Source organism: Equus przewalskii, chromosome 9 (genome assembly GCF_037783145.1).
Source record: "Equus przewalskii isolate Varuska chromosome 9, EquPr2, whole genome shotgun sequence".
Classification (NCBI taxonomy): Eukaryota; Metazoa; Chordata; class Mammalia; order Perissodactyla; family Equidae; genus Equus; species Equus przewalskii.
This window is the reverse complement of record NC_091839.1, coordinates 10,816,223-10,832,909: the sequence shown is the minus strand read 5'-3', so window position 1 is coordinate 10,832,909 and position 16,687 is coordinate 10,816,223. Positions and strand designations below refer to the sequence as shown.

Here is a 16,687-nt window from a genome sequence, read left to right as displayed (position 1 = left end):
ACCTTTGTCTACAGAGGTTAGGAAGGCTTCTCAGAGAAAGTGACATGTGAGCAGAGGCTGAAGGAAGTGGGGTGGGCCCTGAGGATATCTGGAGAAGAGCACTCCTGATTCAAGGGGCAGCATGTGCAAGGGCCCTGAGGTAGCTGTGTCCCAGTATGATAGAGGCACCACTGACGTAGAGTGTGTTTGGAGGAGTAAAGTGGGGACGGTTCAGATTTTGTAGGATCCTGGGGCTCCTTTAAGGACTTTGCCTTTTACTCCTGGTGAGGTGGGCACACGGGAGGGTTTGAGCAGAGGGGGAATGGGATCTGACTCAGGTGGTCACGGGGTCCCGACTGTAGGAGGGGTGAGGACAGAAGCACTGGAACTCCTCGAGGCCTCACAACCCTCTAAGTGGCAGGAACCACCGTGACCCAAATTTTACAGATGAGGAAACAGGTTTGGAAGGACCCTCCCCAGGCCCCAGTCCATTCCAGGGCTGCCCGCTAGGACGAGACAGTCATCTGAGGGCCTCTCTCTGCCTGGCCCTGCGTCGTCCTGTCAGTCTCTCGTGGATCTGATCCCAGCACTGGGAGATGGAGCCTCTGGGGGAGCCATGGTTCCAAAACCATTGAAAAACAAGACCCACGAGTCAGGCAGATAGAAATAAGAGTGTCTTAAACAATTTTTAAATAATGTATTAGAGTGTTTGAGAGGTCAGGATAGGGTAAGTCAAGTGACACTCGTGTACTCAGCAGCTATTTTAGGAAATAAACCTTGCGAGGGTAGTCAGAGCCCTGTTGGGGACCCCTCTCCGATCGCCTCCCCACTTCCTGCTCAGAGCTGGCTGCTGAGGGTGGTCATTTTTGTTCCCGTCCTGTTCTCTTCCGTGCAGGGTCAGGCGCACCCCAGGGTCTGCCCCCAGCTCCCTCCGTGCTGCCCGCTCCCTCCTGGGTGCACGTCCCTGCTTCAGCTCATCGCTGAACGGCGGGGCACGGCAGGGCACACGAGGGTCTCACTCGCCTGCGGCCACACGGCCAAGAGGCTGCAGAGCACTGCGGGGTTGAAGTTCGGATCCTCCAGACCGCAGGGTCGTCGTCCTCCGTCATTGGCGAGCTGGCCTTCTTGCGGGGAAAACCCAGGCAGGCCAGCCTTGGGGGTGGGATGGGGTGGGGAAAGGCCCGGAAGCCAGGAGGCTTGATGTTGGCTCCCCTCTGTCCTCAGGACTCCCAGACCTGTGTTGTTTTTCATTGTTGCTTCTTTGGTCATAAAATACAGAAAACTGTTCAGCGCGTTTTATATGGTACAGGATAACGAGTCACTGTGAGACCAGGCCCTGTGTAATCGCGGTAGAACACCCTTGGTCCCCAAAACCCTCGCAGAAAGGCGGCCCTAAACACACAAGGCCCGGCGCCCGTCCTGAAGGGGCTGTGAGTGGCCTCTTTCCGGCTGTGCCACCGCGCCTCTGGCTCTGCCGCTCAGTGTGCTGTGCTCACACGTCCTCCCTGTCGTGTACGTCACTAGTTGGGTCCTTCCTATTGTGAGCAGTGCCCCACGGGAGGCATTCACCTGTTTGTTTATCCGCTGTCCTGTCGGTGGACACCTGGTCTGTTTCCAGTTTGGAGGTTACTGTGAGTGTTGCTGCTGAACATTCTAGTACGTGTCTTTTGGTAAACAAATAGACATGTTTCTTTTGGGGGGCTGTGGAATTGCTGGGTCATGGGATAGGCATGTGTTGGGTGTTAATTCTTAACTGTCAAATAGTTTTCCATAGAGGGTGAACCATTTTATGCTCCCACCAGTGGCGAGTCCTTTACGTCCTTGTCGACATTTGGCCGTATCAGTTTTAAAAATTTCAGCCCAGTCCAGTGGCGCAGCGGTTAAGTTCTCATGTTCCGCTTCGGCGGCCCAGGGTTTGCCGGTTCGGATCCCGGGTGTGGACATGGCACCGCTTGTCAAGCCATGCTGTGGCAGGCATCCCACATATAAAGTAGAGGAAGATGGGCACGGATGTTAGCTCAGGGCCAGTCTTCCTCAGCAAAAAAGAGGAGGATTGGTGGCAGAGTTAGCTCAGGGCTACACTTCCTCCAAAAAAAAAAAAAAAAAAAAAGAAAGAAAAAATTTCAGCCATCCTGGTGGGTGGTTTTAATTTGCATTTCCTCATAACTAATGAGAGTGCGTGTGTTTCTTGGTTGTGTAGCTGTCCTCTCCCATGAGGTACTCTTGCTCTTTTCACTTTGCCTGCCAAGTGGGTCACCTCTAGCCTTTAGCTGCAGCTCTGGCCCCGGCCCTCAGCACACCCAGCCCCGGCCCTCAGCACACCCAGCCCCGGACACCCTAGGAAGCAGCGAGTGGGGCTGGGGCCGTGCGGGTACTCCCCGCGTGGGGTGTGCTGCCTGTGGGCAGGCGGCCAGGGCAGGCCCCTGCATGCTGCCACCCGGCTTCCAGAGGCTGGTCTCTGTCCTCCCGCCTGGGCGTCCTCCGTCGGCAGCTCCCCGGGGAGCAGGCCATCCTCTTGGCTACAGTGCCTGTGTTTCATCACCTCGGGACTGCGTCACGGACACCCCGCTGAGGCGCCACCCTCAGTGGGAGGACGGGACAGGATCCTGGCAGGACACGAGGGATCCTCCACTTCCTCCCGCTGCCCTCGCACAAGCTTCTGCTGGCCTCTGAGTCGCTGAAATGAGCATGTAACCAGCAGCTCTGTGTACCGAGCAGTGGCCAGGGCCCCGCCACTCAGCTGGGAGACCCGAGGTAAATGGCGTCCCCTCTCTGAGCCTCTCCCCGCCCCGGGCATGGTCACAGCCCCTCCGTGGGGTGGTTGGGAGTGTTCTGGAGACTGCGCGGGGGCTCCGGCACCTTCTCCAGGCCCCTGGCTGGCGGTGGCTCTTGGACTCTGCATCCCTGACTGCTCTCGGCCGCACCTGGCTGCCTTCACTTCTCTCTTTCTGATCGTGGCAGCCACATGTTTGGGTGTCCACTGGGAGCCAGGCAGGAGGCCAAACGTCTGCACACAGTGGGTGCTTTAGCGCTGCTGCTGAATCGCGGAGGCTTGGAGAGGTGAGGTTGCCAGGCCGGGCAGGAGAAGGGAGCGGGGAGCTGAGGTTGGACCCTGGCCCCGTCCTTTCCTTTCACATCCGCCCTTCCTTTGACCTCGCGTTCTCCATGCCAGCCGTTGGGGCACTATCCCGAGCTGAGCTCCGACCGACGGGGCAGGTGCGGCATCGGCCCCTGTGCAGAGGAGGAATTCCCAGCTCCCCCGCAGCCTCCAGGCCCTCGGGTTCTCCCGCCCACCTCTCCTGGCTCCCAGCCCTTCGCCACAGCGGCCCCTTGGCAGTCTCAGGCTCCTTCCTGCCTCAGAGGCTTACACTTGCTGTTCCCCTGCCTGCAGTTCTTTTCCCCCCATGTCGGCATGGCTCCCTCCCTGCTCCCGTCTGCCCACACCACGTGCTAACAGCTCCCGTGCTGCCGTCCATTTCCCCAGCTTGCTTTTTCTCCCCAGTGCCTCTCCACCTCCTGATGTTGCTGTCTGGCCTTGTGACTGTCTGCCTCCCCCACCGGGATGGGAGCTTCGTGAAGGCAGGGCCGTGTCTCACTGACACCCTGTCTCTGGGCCCCAGGCTAGTGTCTGGAGCTTAGGACACACTCAGAAAAGCCGGTGGCCTGAGTAGACTCTGGCAGTGTCTCCGTGGCTGTGTCTGGTCCTGGGGCTCCGCTGGGGACACCTGGGGTCGTTCATCGTATACTTAACAGACATCGGGTGCTGTGCTGGTCTCCTGAGGTGACACTTGGAGGTGTGGGGGGAATTGGCCAAGGACGTGCACAGAGCGTACCCTCTGAGCTCAGGAAGGCTTCCTGGAGGAGGCATTGGTTCAGCTGAGGCCTCAAGGAGGAGGGAGAGCTCCCAGAAGGTATAGAGATGGAGGCCAGAGGGAAGGGCCTGAGTGACAGAAGCCTGGCAGAGAGTAGGGGTGGGGAGGGGGGTGCTGGAGAGGTGGGTTGTGCCAGGTGCCATCATTGTCATGCCGTTAGCCTTTCTCGAGGGCTTTCCAGGTGCCTCTTGGCTCAGGCGGGGCCTTCTGTGTTCTGAGTGCACTGGGGAGCCACAGAAGGGATTTGAATGGGGAGGGCCAGGGCCAGGTGTAGATGGGGTGCAGGGGTTGAGAGCAGAGGCTGGGAGCCCAGGGAGAAGGCCGGTGAGGGACACGGTTGGGGGGCAGGGGTAGGGGCTGTGGAAGCCTGCCAGGCTGAGCAGGGGCGGGAGGCAGCTGGAAGGGAGGTCGGCGGAGGCCGGGTTCGAAGGGCTTTGAGTCCCAAGCCGGGAAGCCTGGCTCTTTCCCGGGGCCCGAGGGCATCCACGGAAGGGTTTGGAGTAGGAGACAGACTGGGTTGGGTTTGAGAGTCCCTCTAGCTGCTGAAAGGGGGACACCTTGGAGGGGGGAGGCCAGGGAGGAGGCGGGATGGGACCCTTGTTGGGGAGGACAGTGCGGCACCTGAGCCAGGCCTAGGGAGGGTGGGAGGAGGAGGGTGGGGAGCCTGGTCACCTTAGAGGTTGAAGCTCAGACTGGCGGGATACTTAGGAGCAGGTTTCTGGCGGTCCTGGGGTTCGGTCCGTGGGGTGTGAGCCCCCTGGGGCGCCGGTCTTACCTGGTGGGGACGGAGCCCCTGTCATTGCTCCGGGCCCTGCCTTTGCAGCTCAGAGTGCAGGCCGTGGGTCCTCAGCCCGCCGGCTCCTTCCCCGTCCCTGTCCATCTTGTCTTTCCTCCGCCGCCTCCCACCCCCCTCCCTTCCCTGCTGGGGCCGGGCAGCCGGCCACTGTCACATGCCAGGCAGTAGTGTGTCCGGCCCACCAGCTCCCCTGGGGCACGAGAGAAAGCTGATGCCCACGCTGTCCCTCGAGCCAGCTGCCGCTTCTCTGGAGGCTGCCACGGCTCCTGACCTGCTGTCCACAAATAACCCCAGGCCAGGAAAGGCAGAAGGCGCCTCGGGCTCCGTGGCCCCTGTCCAGGCCCGCGGCTCCAGGTAGGCCCAGCTGGTGGCTGCCTCCCGCCCTTTTCCCCTCCGCCCTGGGAACCTGAGACGGAGCAGCGGCCTCGGCGTCCGTCAGTCTGTCGGCCGCTGGCCCTTGAGGACAGAAGCGGAGGTCTCGGGGAAGGGACCAGGGCCTCCCTTGAGCCCTGAGGACTGGCTCCTGGGCCCAGACAAGTGCATACGCAGTAGGTTGCTTTCTTGCTCAAGAACCGGAGCGCCCGAGACCTGTCCTTCCTCTGTCCCCTGGTGGGGACAAGGAGGGACTGAGGCTGAGGGAGTGACTTGGGGTGGCCTGACACAGGGGTGGGGGTGCTTGGTTTACTAAAGGTGGCAGGTTGGTGGCTCCCTGGTTTAGAAAGGAGAGCAAGAGAGTGTGTGTGTGTGTTTGGGGGGTGGCAGGCACATGCTGGTGGCTGTAAGCGCTCCTTCAGGTGCCCAGGGCTGTCTGATTCATCCCGGTTACCTCAGCGTTGGGGCATGGGAGTGACGCAGGGGGCGGAGCCTGTCAGGCGTGAGGTGGGTGGAGGGGCTGGGTGTCCCCAGCACAGGGCCTGGCCTGCACGTTGGCCAGGGAGCTCTGCTCCCTCCAGAGAGTAGGACTCTGAGGACAGGGGCTTGGGGCCTCCCCCCTCCAGATTAGGGTCCCTGGGGACTCAACCACATGTCCCCCTTCAGACTGGGCCCCCAGGGCAGGGCTCTGCCCCCGTCACTGGCTCCACCCTGATCAGGACAAGCACAGCAGCCAGAGGCCTCGGAGCCTGGCTGGCCTGCGGGAGGGGCCGCCCGAGTCCCCCTGTTCTCTGATAAGCTCCTCTCTTGTTTTGCAGACTGCTCTGTCCACTGCACCTCCTGCATGTCCTGCTGCCCTGAGCTGTCCCGAGCTAGGTGACAGCGTGTCACGCTGCCACCATGAACGAGGTGTCTGTCATCAAAGAAGGCTGGCTCCACAAGCGCGGTAAGGGTGGTCCTGCCCACTGGGTTGGGCGTCTCCCCCTCCCTGGTGGTCCCCCGGCAGCTGCTGCCACGGGAGGCAGAGGTGCAGGGTCCTTACCACCGCAGGAGCTGGCATCCCGAGCCCCGCCTACTTGCCCCAGGTCACTCGCTCCTTCCAGGCCCAGCTTGTGGGGTCCTTCACGTTGGTCTGGGCAGGGGAGTCGTGGATCTGCCTGGGGCTCAGGCTCCAGTCCTCCCTGGACACTGTGCATGAGCTCACGGGCCAGCCCTCGAGTTGTGCCTCTGCAGTAGTGATCTCATTCATAGCCCCACTTTATAGATGAAGAAACTGAGGCTCAGAGAGGGCAAGTCAGTTCACTGAAGTAACACAGCGAGGCGATATTTAGCATTCATTCATTCAGCAAATGCTCATTACGTGTGTGTGGGGTGCCAGGCCGTCACAGGCTCTGGGCACACCGTGGTGCCCTCATAGAGTTTATATTGCACTGGGAGGTGGGAACAAATAATAAACAAATAAGCAGACGCGATATCAGGTGGTGGTAAGTGCTGTTGTAAGAAGTAGGAACGCTGAGGGCGAAGAGACTGGAGAGAGATAGGGTGGTTGGGGAAGCTGCTTTGAGGAGGTGACAGCGAATAGAGGCCTGGAGGAGGTGAGGGAGTGAGCCCCACACACAGCTGAGTGAGGGCGACAGCAAGGACAAAGGTCAGAGTGTGCCTGGAACAGCGGCTAGTTGGCCAGAATGGCTGGAGCAGAGCGAGCGAGGGTGAGGGTGAGGAGGTGAGGTGGACAGTGATGTGGCATCCGGCTGCTGTGGCCCTGCAGACCGCGGAGGGGCCTGGGTCTTAGCTCTCCAGGCGACTGGAAGCCCAGGATGTCGTGAGCCAGGGTGTGACCTGATCCGGTTGTGCTGGTGGGCAGCTGGGCCCAGAGAGATGAAGTCACTCACAGGGCAGAGACGAAGAGACTAGGCCCTCAGACCCCAGGCCGCCTGTCCCCAGAGCCACGTGCTTAAGGACCTTGCTGCCATGAGGAGGAGGGGACTTCCCTGAGGGAGGGAGGGAGGGTGCCGGGCCTGCGGTGGCCGCTCTCTGCGCTTTCATTAACTCAGCCCACATGGATGCGGCAGCTCCTGTCTCAGGCACTTTCTGGGCACAGGAGACCCGGCCACAAACCAGACAGGCAAAATCCCACATTCGTGTTGAGTTGACACCTAGTGGGCAGGTGGGAGGCGCCCGAGCAGGCGCGCGTGTCCGGGGTGCTCGTGCCGAGGAGAGGGACTGAGGGGGCTGGGGTGGGGGGCCGACTGAGAAGGGGCGTTTGAATAAGGTCTGAGGGTAGCATGGGGGTGAGCCTGGGAGAGGGGCGGTTGGGCCTGTTGAAGAGGGCCGGGAGGCTGATGGGCTGGCCCGCGGGGACTGCGAGAAGCGCCGCCTCCATCCTGCCCTGACCCAGCTGCAGACGGAGCAGTGACAAGGGACGGAGGGGACCCCCCAGGCCAGGCTCCCCCATCAGACTGAGCCGGGGAGACCCGTTTTCCACTCCCCATTCCAGACAGGGGTGACGTTCGGGGCACCGCGGCCTAGACCCCCACCCTGATCGGGCCCTGAGTCTGGGGCTGTCTGTGGAGCTTTCTGAACCTTGGCAGATGTCAAGGTTCTAACCCTGGCTCTGCCACTTCCTCTTGGTGTGACTGCGCAAGCTGTGTCACCTCTCTGAGCCCTGGTTTCACATCTGTAAAATGGGTTGGCCACCCAGGCCTATGGCCTTGTCAGCTCCTTGAGGCCAGAGGTTTTATCTGCCTTGTTCACTGTGGTATCCCCAGTGCCTAGAAAAGTGCCTGGCACGCAGTAGGCGCTCAAGAACTGATTGTTGAATGAATGATTGGGATTGTTTGTGTGGGTGGTGGAAGTGTCTTAGGCCATGTCAGGATCTCGGGTTCCTGAGGTTCCCCAGGCCTGTGGCTCCCTGGGCTGGAGGGCAGGGGCTGGGAGGTGGCCGGAGGACTCTTGCGGGGCTGAGGGTCTGTCTGGTCCAGGGCTGCTGATAGCCTCAGATGGACCTCAGCCCCTCCTAGGCTTCAGTGTCTCCATTCATGTTGTGGGGGCGGGGCAGACGCCCTGCTGGGATGGCCTAGGTGCGACACACTTGCCTTGGGTTCGCAGCACAGATGCACGTGCACACACGGTGCTCCTGGGCCTCCCGGTGCCCGTCACTCTGAGCAGCGGCCCGACAGAGACAGGCCAGGCCAGGTGGGCCCTGCTCACGGCTGCTGTTTTGGCACCTACTCCACCCCACTGCTGGTGGTTGAAGCAGCAGCAGCCCCAGCTCACTGTGTGCCAGGCACGGGGCTCTGCGCTAGGCAAGCTTGATTTTGCCGCGCTTCCATAGCTGCCCTGTGGGGCGGGCAGCTTACAGACCAGAAACTGAGGCTTGGTGAGAAGACTGACTTGCCCCAGGTTTCAGCGACAAGGAGACAGCACTGGGGTTTGAACCTGGGCCCTCTGACTCCTGGACCAGTGCTCTGAAGGCCTGGCCCACAGGCTGTCTCTCGCCCAGCAAGTTCTGCTCCAGGAATGGGTGAAGTGAGGAACACTGCTGGAGTCGCTCCTGCCACGTGCTGGTCACGTTTCTGACACAGCCTCAGCACGCCCTCTGCCAGCCCCGCCTGCCAGTTTAGAGGCCGACAGCATAGTGGGCAAGAGCGTGGACTCTGGACAGAGCGAACTCGGGTTCCAATCCTAGCCCTCCCAGTTAACAGCCGTGAGCCTTGGGCAAGTGATGGAGCCTCTCTGTGCCTCAGTTTCCTCATCTGTAAAATGAGATTGTTGTGAGGACGATTTTCCTTTCCTTCTATGTTTCTTTTTTTCTTGGCTTCTTGGCGATGTATAAAACACCACAGGTAAGTGCCTGGGTCGTAAAGTCACCCCCAAACCAGGGTCCAGATCAAGAGCTGGAACAAGACAGTCCCCAGAAGGCCCCCCCCCCCCAAGCAGTAACCACTCCCCTAACTTCCAATAGCATAGGTGAGTTTTTCAAGTTTTATTTTGCTTTTTTCAATTGAGGTGAAATTTACATGACACAACACTAACCATTTTGAAGTGTTAATTCAGTGGCCTTCTGTACCTTCACGGTGTTGTAACCACTGCCTCTGTCTAGTTCCACAACGTTCTCTCCACCCTAAAAGAAAACCCTGTGTTGATTAAGCGGTCAGTCCCCATTCCTGCCGCCTCCCAGCCCCTGGCAGCCACCAGTTTGTTTTCTGTCTTTATGAGTTTACTTATTTTGGACCTTTCATATAAATAAATCCTGCGATGTGTGGCCTTTCGTGTCTGGCTTCTTTCACTTAGTGTAGTGTTTTGGGGGCTCATCCGTGTCATGGCGTGTATCAGTACTTGGTTCCTTTTTATGGCCGAACCACATTCCACTGTATGGATGCACCACATTTGGTTTTTCCACATGTCTGTTGCTGGACATATGAGTTTTTTCTGCCTTTTGGCTCTTGTGAGTAGTGCTGCCATGAACATTTGTGTACAAGAATTTGAGTACTTGTTTTCGGTTCTTTTGGGTATACACTTAGGAATGGAATCCCAGGTCATGTGTTTCACGTTTATAATCTGTATTTATATAGATTTTATAAATTGGGTCATATTTTCTATATTTATGATCTGATACATGTATATATTTTTTTAAGATTGGCGCCTGAGCTAACAACTGTTGCCAATCTTCTTTTTTTTTCTTCTGCTTTTTCTCCCCAAATCCCCCCAGTACATAGTTGTATATTATTTAGTTGTGGGTCCCTCTGGTTGTGGCATGTGGGACGCCACCTCAACATGGCCTGATGAGTGGTGCCATGTCTGCGCCCAAGATCTGAACCAGCGAAACCCTGGGACGCCGAAGTGGAGCACACGAACTTAACCACTCGGCCATGGGGCCGACCCCCTGATCTAATACATTTTATATAATTAGATCATATATGTATTCTATATATATGTAAAATCCAGCCATATATTCCATATTGATAATCTATGATGTATTCTATATTTAACTTTTTGCGAAAATGCCAAACTTTCCCAAAGGGCTGCACCATTTTCCTTTGTCACCAGCACTGCACAAGGGTTTCAGTTTCTCCACATCCTCTCCAACCGTGTTCTTTTTCTTTTTTAAAATTACAGCCTTTCTACCTGAGCGTGAAGTGGTATCTCATGGTTTTGATTTACGTTTCCCTAGTGACTGATGGCGTTGAGCATCTTTTCATGGGCTCGTTGGCCTTTGTATATCTTTGGAGAAATGTCTATTCAGGTCCTTCGCCCACTTTTTAATTGGGCTGTTTGTCTTTTTCTTATTGAGTTGTAAGAGTTCTTTATATATTCTGGATACTAGATGCTTATCAGATACATGCTTCGTAAATATATTTGCCTGTTCTGTTGGTTATATTTTTATTTTCTTGATAATGTCCTTTGCACCAAAGTTTTAAATTTTAATGATGTCCACTCTATTTTTTTCTTTTGTTGCTTCTACTTTTGGTATCATATCTAAGAATCCATCACCAAATCCAAGGTCATGAAGATTTACCTCTATATATTCTTCTGAGAGTTTTATAGTTTTAGCTCTTGTATTTAAGTAGATCTCTTCTGAGTTAATTTTTGTGTATGGTGTGAGGTAGGGGGCTAACTCTGTTCTCTGGCATGAAGATACCCAGTTGTCCCAGCACCATTTGTTGAAGATACTAGTCTTTCCCCATTGAGTGGTCCTGGCACTCTTGGTGGAAATCAGTTGACCATTGGTGTGCGAGTTTACTTGTTGAGTCTCGGTTCTGTTCTGTTGGCCTGTGTGTCTATGCTCATACCACACTGTTTGATTACTGTAGCTTTTTGATAAAGTTTTGAAGTCGGGAAGTATGAGTCCTTTTACTTGGTTCTTCTTTTTCAATATGGTTTTGGCAGTTTGGGACCCCTTGCTGTATCAGTTTGAATTCCATGTAAGTTTGAGAATTGGCTTTTCCATTTCTGCAGAAAAGGCTGTTGGAATTTTGATATGAGATGCGTTGAATCTGTAGGTTGCTTTGGGTGTGTTGGCATCTTAAATATATCAAGTCTTCCATCCGTGAATACAGGATGTCTTTGTGTTAAGTCTTTACTTTCTTTAAGCAATGTTTTATAGTTTTTAGACTATAAATCTTTTGTCTGCTTATGCTACTGTAAACAGAATTGTTTTCTTAATTTTTTTCCTTGCTGGTGTACAGAAACAACTGATTTTTGTGTGTTGATCTTGCTGAGTTTGTTTATTAGCTCTAGTAATTATTTTGTGGATTCTTTGTGATTGTCTATAGGATCATGCTATCTGCAAATAAAAATAGTTATCCTTCTTTTTCAAGTTGAATGCCTTTTATCTCTTTATTTTTCTTTTCCTCTCCCTAGAACTTCCAGTGCAGTGTTGAAAGCAGTGGTGAAAGTGGGCGTCTTTGTCTTGTCCTGGTCTTGGGGGAGAACTTTCAGTCCTTCGTCGTCTAGTGTGATGTTAGTTGTGGGTTTTCATAGATGCCCCTTATCATGTGGAGGAAATTCCCTTCTCTTCCTAGATTGCTGAGTATTTTTATCGTGAAAGGGTGTTGGATTTTGTCAAATGCTATTTCTGCATTGATTGAGATGATCATGTGGTTTTTTTCCCTTTGTTCTATTAATGTGGTGTATCACATTGATTTTTCGTTTATTGAACCACCCTTGCATTCCTGGGATAAAACCCGTTTCATCATGGTGTATGTTCCTTTTAATATGCTGTTGAATTGGAGGGTTTGCTGGTTTTTGAACTTTATATGCATGGAGTAATTTAATATCTACATTTGGAAGAATTTAATAAGTTAAAACCTACAAGATACTTAGGACAGTGCCTGGTGCAAAGTACCACTGTAGTATTATCTAATCATCATCCTTACCATCTTCCTCTTCAATTAATGCATGTCCCCATAAGAGGAAACAGACTCAGAGAAGACAAGCCACTTCCTGGTGGCCGCCCTGCCATCCTGCCTCCCCTTGTGCTGTGTGGATTAAGGGCCTGGCACAGTCTGCACAATGGGCTGATGATAAAGAGCATTTATTGAGTGCCTGCAGTGTGCTGGGCCCTAAGCTGGATGCCTATGGTGACCATCTCTTTTTTTTTTTTAACAGCTTGAGATATAATTCACATACCACTCAACTCAACCATTTAAAGTGTACGATTCAGGGGTTTTTCGTGTATTCAGAGTTGTGCATCCATCACCACAGTCAATGTTAGAACATTTTCACTGCCCTAAAAAGCAACCCGCTCTCCCCATTGGCCATCACCCTCCCGTCTTCCCCTAGACAACCCACCCTCCCCAGCCTTAGGCAACCACTGATCCACTTTTTTTAATAGATTTACCTGGTCTGAACATTTTATATAAATGGAGCCGTATGATTTGTGGTCTTTGTGGCAAGCTTCTTTCACTCAGCAGACGATACGGTTCACCCATGTTGTAGCACGTGTCCATACTTCATTTCCTTTTACCACCGAATAACACTCCATTGTATGGATATGCCACGTTTTATTTATCCATTCATTAGTTGGTGGACTTTTGGGTTGTTTTCCCTTTTTACTGTTATGAATAATCTTGCTATAGACATTTACATACAGGTTTTCGTGTGGCTATCCCTAGCAGCCCTCTGAGGAGCGAGTCCTTGTAGTGTATGTGTGTGTGTATACACACGGGGTGCTTGGGTATTCGTGGTTAGAACAAATGGAAGGGGTCAAGGGGCACTCAGAGGGCGCAGCAACAGTTACCCCCTGCCTGGCACAGTGTTGTGACATTTGATCCACCCGCACGGCTGTCCTGGCGGATCCCGGCCCATGGGATTTGGCCTTACAGGGCCACAGGGCATGTGTGTTTGGAAGCCTGGGCCTCCCCTGGGACAAGGCCACGCGCTGGCAGGGGTGACTTGCTGCTGGCCACACGCTGAGGCAGCTGCTGCCCTGGGGCACTGCCGCAGGCGCCTTCCTGCCAGGCGTGACCTCTGGGTCCCTGGGCCCAGCCCAGCCAGCCTGCGTCAGCAGGGCCGCCCTGAGGGTTTCTCTGGGAGAGGCCCTCTCCTGCCCGCCCTCCTGTCCACCCTCCCCCACCCCCCCACCAGGCTGCCCCTTGGGAAGGCGCCTGGCGCCCTGGGCTGCCTGCCCTGACCTCTCCCTGCCCCCGCCTTGGTTCAGGTGAATACATCAAGACCTGGAGGCCCCGGTACTTCCTGCTGAAGAGTGACGGCTCCTTCATTGGCTACAAGGAGCGGCCCGAGGCGCCCGACCAGACCCTGCCCCCCCTAAACAACTTCTCTGTCGCAGGTGCGTCTCCTGGCGGGCGGGCGGGTGGGCCAGAGTTTGGGTGTTCAGAGAATGGCTAGCAGGTCTTGGGAGCACATGGGGGTCCGCACAGTGGGGCTGTGGGTCTGACAGGGCCTCTTTGTCCTCAGATCTGTTTCCCACCTTTCCCTGTGCCACCTCCGTGTCAGCTGAGCCCAGGGGCTGTATGGTGGGCGATGTCGAGCGGGAAGAAGGGAGAAGCTAGGCACTTCCCCAGCCCTCTGCCCCAGGCAGCGCCCCCTCTGTGACTCTGGCTCCTGCTGGCCAGGCCCCGTGGCTCTGGCTGGTGTCAGGGGTCTCTGCTCTCTCGTACCAGCCTGCTCCCCTGTCCCTCTAACCTGGAGGCAGCCGTGGCCGCCTCTTCAACCGATGGCAGGGCTCACCTCATGTCCTCCGTCCCCTCTGTGTATCCGAAGTGGTGCCTTCCAGCTGGACTCTGGCCACTGAAAGTTTGGCAGGCCCAGAGCCCTTGCCTGGCCGTGTAGAACCATGGTCCTGCCCCCTGCTTCCTTCCTTCCCTGCTGACCTGATCGGTCACCATGTCCTCGTTGTCCCACTTCCTAAGAACATTTCAGACAAGGCCATCTTTACTGTCACTTCTTGGCCCAGACCACTGTCCTCTCCTGCCCAGCTCCCTGCTCCTCCTCTTTCCCAGTCTCACCCCTCGAGAGTGCCCCCACTCACTCTCTCTGGAGTCCAGCCTCAGTCCCCTCTCTGTCCTGCTGAAAGCCTTGTCTTGGTGGCTTTCCCCGTGTACTAGTGACCATGGCATGGCTGTTCCCAGCCTCGTTTGTCACCTGAACTGCCAGCCTGTCCGGAGCAGCTTCCTGCACTTTTCTTCCTGGGTGTCTGTCCTCTAGGTCCCTCACACCCACCGTGTCTCAAATGGGCCTTTGCGTTTCCCTCCGCTCCTCCCTTCTACTCCCTGTCTCCATCTCGAGAGGGCCCTGCTGCCCCCGGTCCTCATGTTGGGGACCTCTCCCCACCTCCCCTGTGGCCTGTCTAGCTGCCCTCTCCTCCCCTGCCCACGGTCCCAATCTGGTGCAGCCCCGGCCTCCTCCCTGGGCTCCCAGCCTCTGTTCTGTCCTGCCCTCTGCATGGCAGCCCGAGGAATCTGTCTAAATCTGTTCGTGTCCCTTCCCTGTTTAAAGCCTTCTGCAGCTCCCGGTTGCCCTCAGGGCGAAGTCCAGGTTCCTCGCCCCCTGAGCCCTGGGGCTGGCCCCTGCCCGCCTCTCCACCCGTCTCCCCTCTCGCCTCCTCACGCCTGGAGCAGGACGTCCTGTGCCCTCCTGCACCTCTGGGCCTCTGTCCATGATGCCCCCTTCAGTCTGACTGCATTCCCTGTTCCTTCAGGTCTCAGTGCAGAGACGCCCCTGCCTCTGGGAAGCCCTGAGCCCCGGGCTGGCTTGGCAGCCTCCTAGGCTTCCTCGCATCACAGCCCTGACCACTGAGTCCTCATCGCTTAGTGGTCTGTCCCCCTTGCGCGCGCACACACACACACACACACACACACACAGGACCTTGAGCCCTGTGGGGCAAGTCCAGGGCTGTTTTGGTCACTAAAGTGTCTCAGCATCATCTGGCATGGGGCTGGCGCTCAGGAGGCGGCTCGCGGGCTGCAGGCTGGCACGGTTGTCCCCTCACCGTCCTGGCTGTGTCCTCTCTCTGCCTGCAGAGTGCCAGCTGATGAAGACCGAGAGACCACGGCCCAACACCTTTGTCATACGCTGCCTGCAGTGGACCACGGTCATCGAGAGGACCTTCCACGTAGACTCTCCGGACGAGAGGCGAGTCTGGGCCTCCGTGCGGCCGCCCTCGGAGAGTGGCCAGGCCCAGTGAGGAGAGGGACGCAGATGGACAGACTCCTGGGGGCCCTACTTGGGAGTTTTCCATTTCAGCCCTTCTGTGGGGTGGGGGAGTGTCTCCCTAGCTGGAGCTGGGAAGCAGGGGTTCTCAGTCTGCAGACCCCCGCTGTGCCGTCAGACTGCAGGCTGCCTTGGACGCACAGTGAGGGGGAGCTTGTTAACAGTACAGAGCTCTGGGCCCCTGATTGTCTGGAGATCTGTGCAAGGGCCCCGGAGCTACATTTTCATTGAGCGTCTCCATTGACTTTGAGGCAGGAGGTCCAGAGATGCAATTTTAAAAAGATCGATTTAATAATCAGATCACATAGATTCTCCTAGCTCAAAAATCAGACAGTATAAGGAGGCGTCTAGTGGAAGCTTCCCTCTCACTTCTGCTCGCCTCCCCCCCCGCCTGCCCCCGAGGTCACCACTGTCTCCTGCGTCCGATAGAGCTGCTTCCGGGCGGACAGGCTGCTCAGGTGGAGACTTTTGCCTTACAGCCCTTGTTTTCTCCTTTTACACAAGAGGTAGCATTGTCCACGGGCTGTTCTGAACTTTTCTACTTCTCGTATCCTGGGGAATCTTTCTGCTTCAATATAGAGAGAGCTGCTGCTGCTTTTTTCTTTTCAACCAGCTGGACGTGTATGTCCCCATATTTAGCAGTTCTTTGTTCATGATGAGGGAGGGCGTTTCCCGCCTTTGGCTCGTTACGAGCCATGCCACAGTGGAGTACCTCGTGTATGTCTCCTTTGCCACATGTGCAGGTAAATGTGTAAGGTGAATTCTCAGATGTAGGATTGCTGGGTTACAGGGAATGTGTATTTGAAAATTTGAGAACTGTTTCTGTTGGGCCCTGAGAGTGTCCACATAGCCACGTGTTTTCAAACATTTGGATTTTTACCAGTCTGATCAGTGGGAAATGGTACTTTATTTTAGCTGGCACCTCATGGTTTCAGCTGGTGTTTTCTCTCCGTTGGTGAGTTTGAGTGTCTTTTCATATATTCAAGGGCTGTGCGAGTTTCCTTCTCCGAACAGTCTGTTCTTATCCTTTGCCTGTTTTTCTCTTGGATAGTCTGTTTCTTATTTATTTCTGAAAGCTCTTTATATATTAGGGAGCTTAGTCCTTTGGGATGAGTGGCAAATGTCCTTTCCTCACTTTAGCCCTTTAGGTGTCTCTTTGAGAAATACTCCTCTCACTTGTCTGTGGGGTGAGGATTCAGCTGACCCTCTGGAGAACCCTAAAACAGTGCCAAGAGAATTTTCTGCCCTGGTAGAAATGTTCTATACCTGCAGTGCCCGGAAGGGTAGCCATTGGTCACATGTGCCTGTTGAGCATTTGAACTGTGGTTAGTTCAACTGAGGAATGGAGTTCTTTTATTTAATTTAAATTTAAATAGCCACCTATGGCTAGTGGCTCCCTTGTTAAAGGGTGGGTTTCTAGAGTGAACACAAAACAATATCACAAGACTTCTTACCACAATCTGTACTATAATTATCGTTGCATACCTTTGCAAGG

The 16,687-nt window shown here is 55.3% G+C and overlaps 1 protein-coding gene and 1 long non-coding RNA gene across 10 annotated transcripts in view; one reads left to right on the top strand and one right to left on the bottom strand.

Annotated features, from left to right (window-relative positions):
* The window catches only part of AKT2 (AKT serine/threonine kinase 2), a 47,783-nt gene that overhangs the window by 12,720 nt on the left and 18,376 nt on the right, over positions 1 to 16,687 (top strand). For 3 of the 9 annotated variants that reach the window (XM_070557774.1, XM_070557783.1, XM_070557782.1), the window contains exons 2-4: positions 5,838 to 5,965; positions 13,181 to 13,309; positions 15,003 to 15,114. In XM_070557774.1, coding sequence (XP_070413875.1) covers positions 5,920 to 5,965; positions 13,181 to 13,309; positions 15,003 to 15,114 — 287 coding nt within the window. In that variant the 5' untranslated portion in view covers positions 5,838 to 5,919. Of the gene's footprint in view, positions 1 to 2,003; positions 2,734 to 2,940; positions 3,040 to 4,785; positions 5,196 to 5,837; positions 5,966 to 13,180; positions 13,310 to 15,002; positions 15,115 to 16,687 lie in introns of those variants that run through there. The other 6 variants (XM_070557778.1, XM_070557777.1, XM_070557780.1 and 3 more) reach the window with 6 other exon arrangements.
* LOC139073496 (uncharacterized) lies at positions 657 to 4,754 on the bottom strand. Its single transcript, XR_011522294.1, has 2 exons — positions 4,627 to 4,754; positions 657 to 2,064 (listed from the first exon to the last, which is right to left on the bottom strand). It is a non-coding gene; the product is annotated as an uncharacterized lncRNA (long non-coding RNA).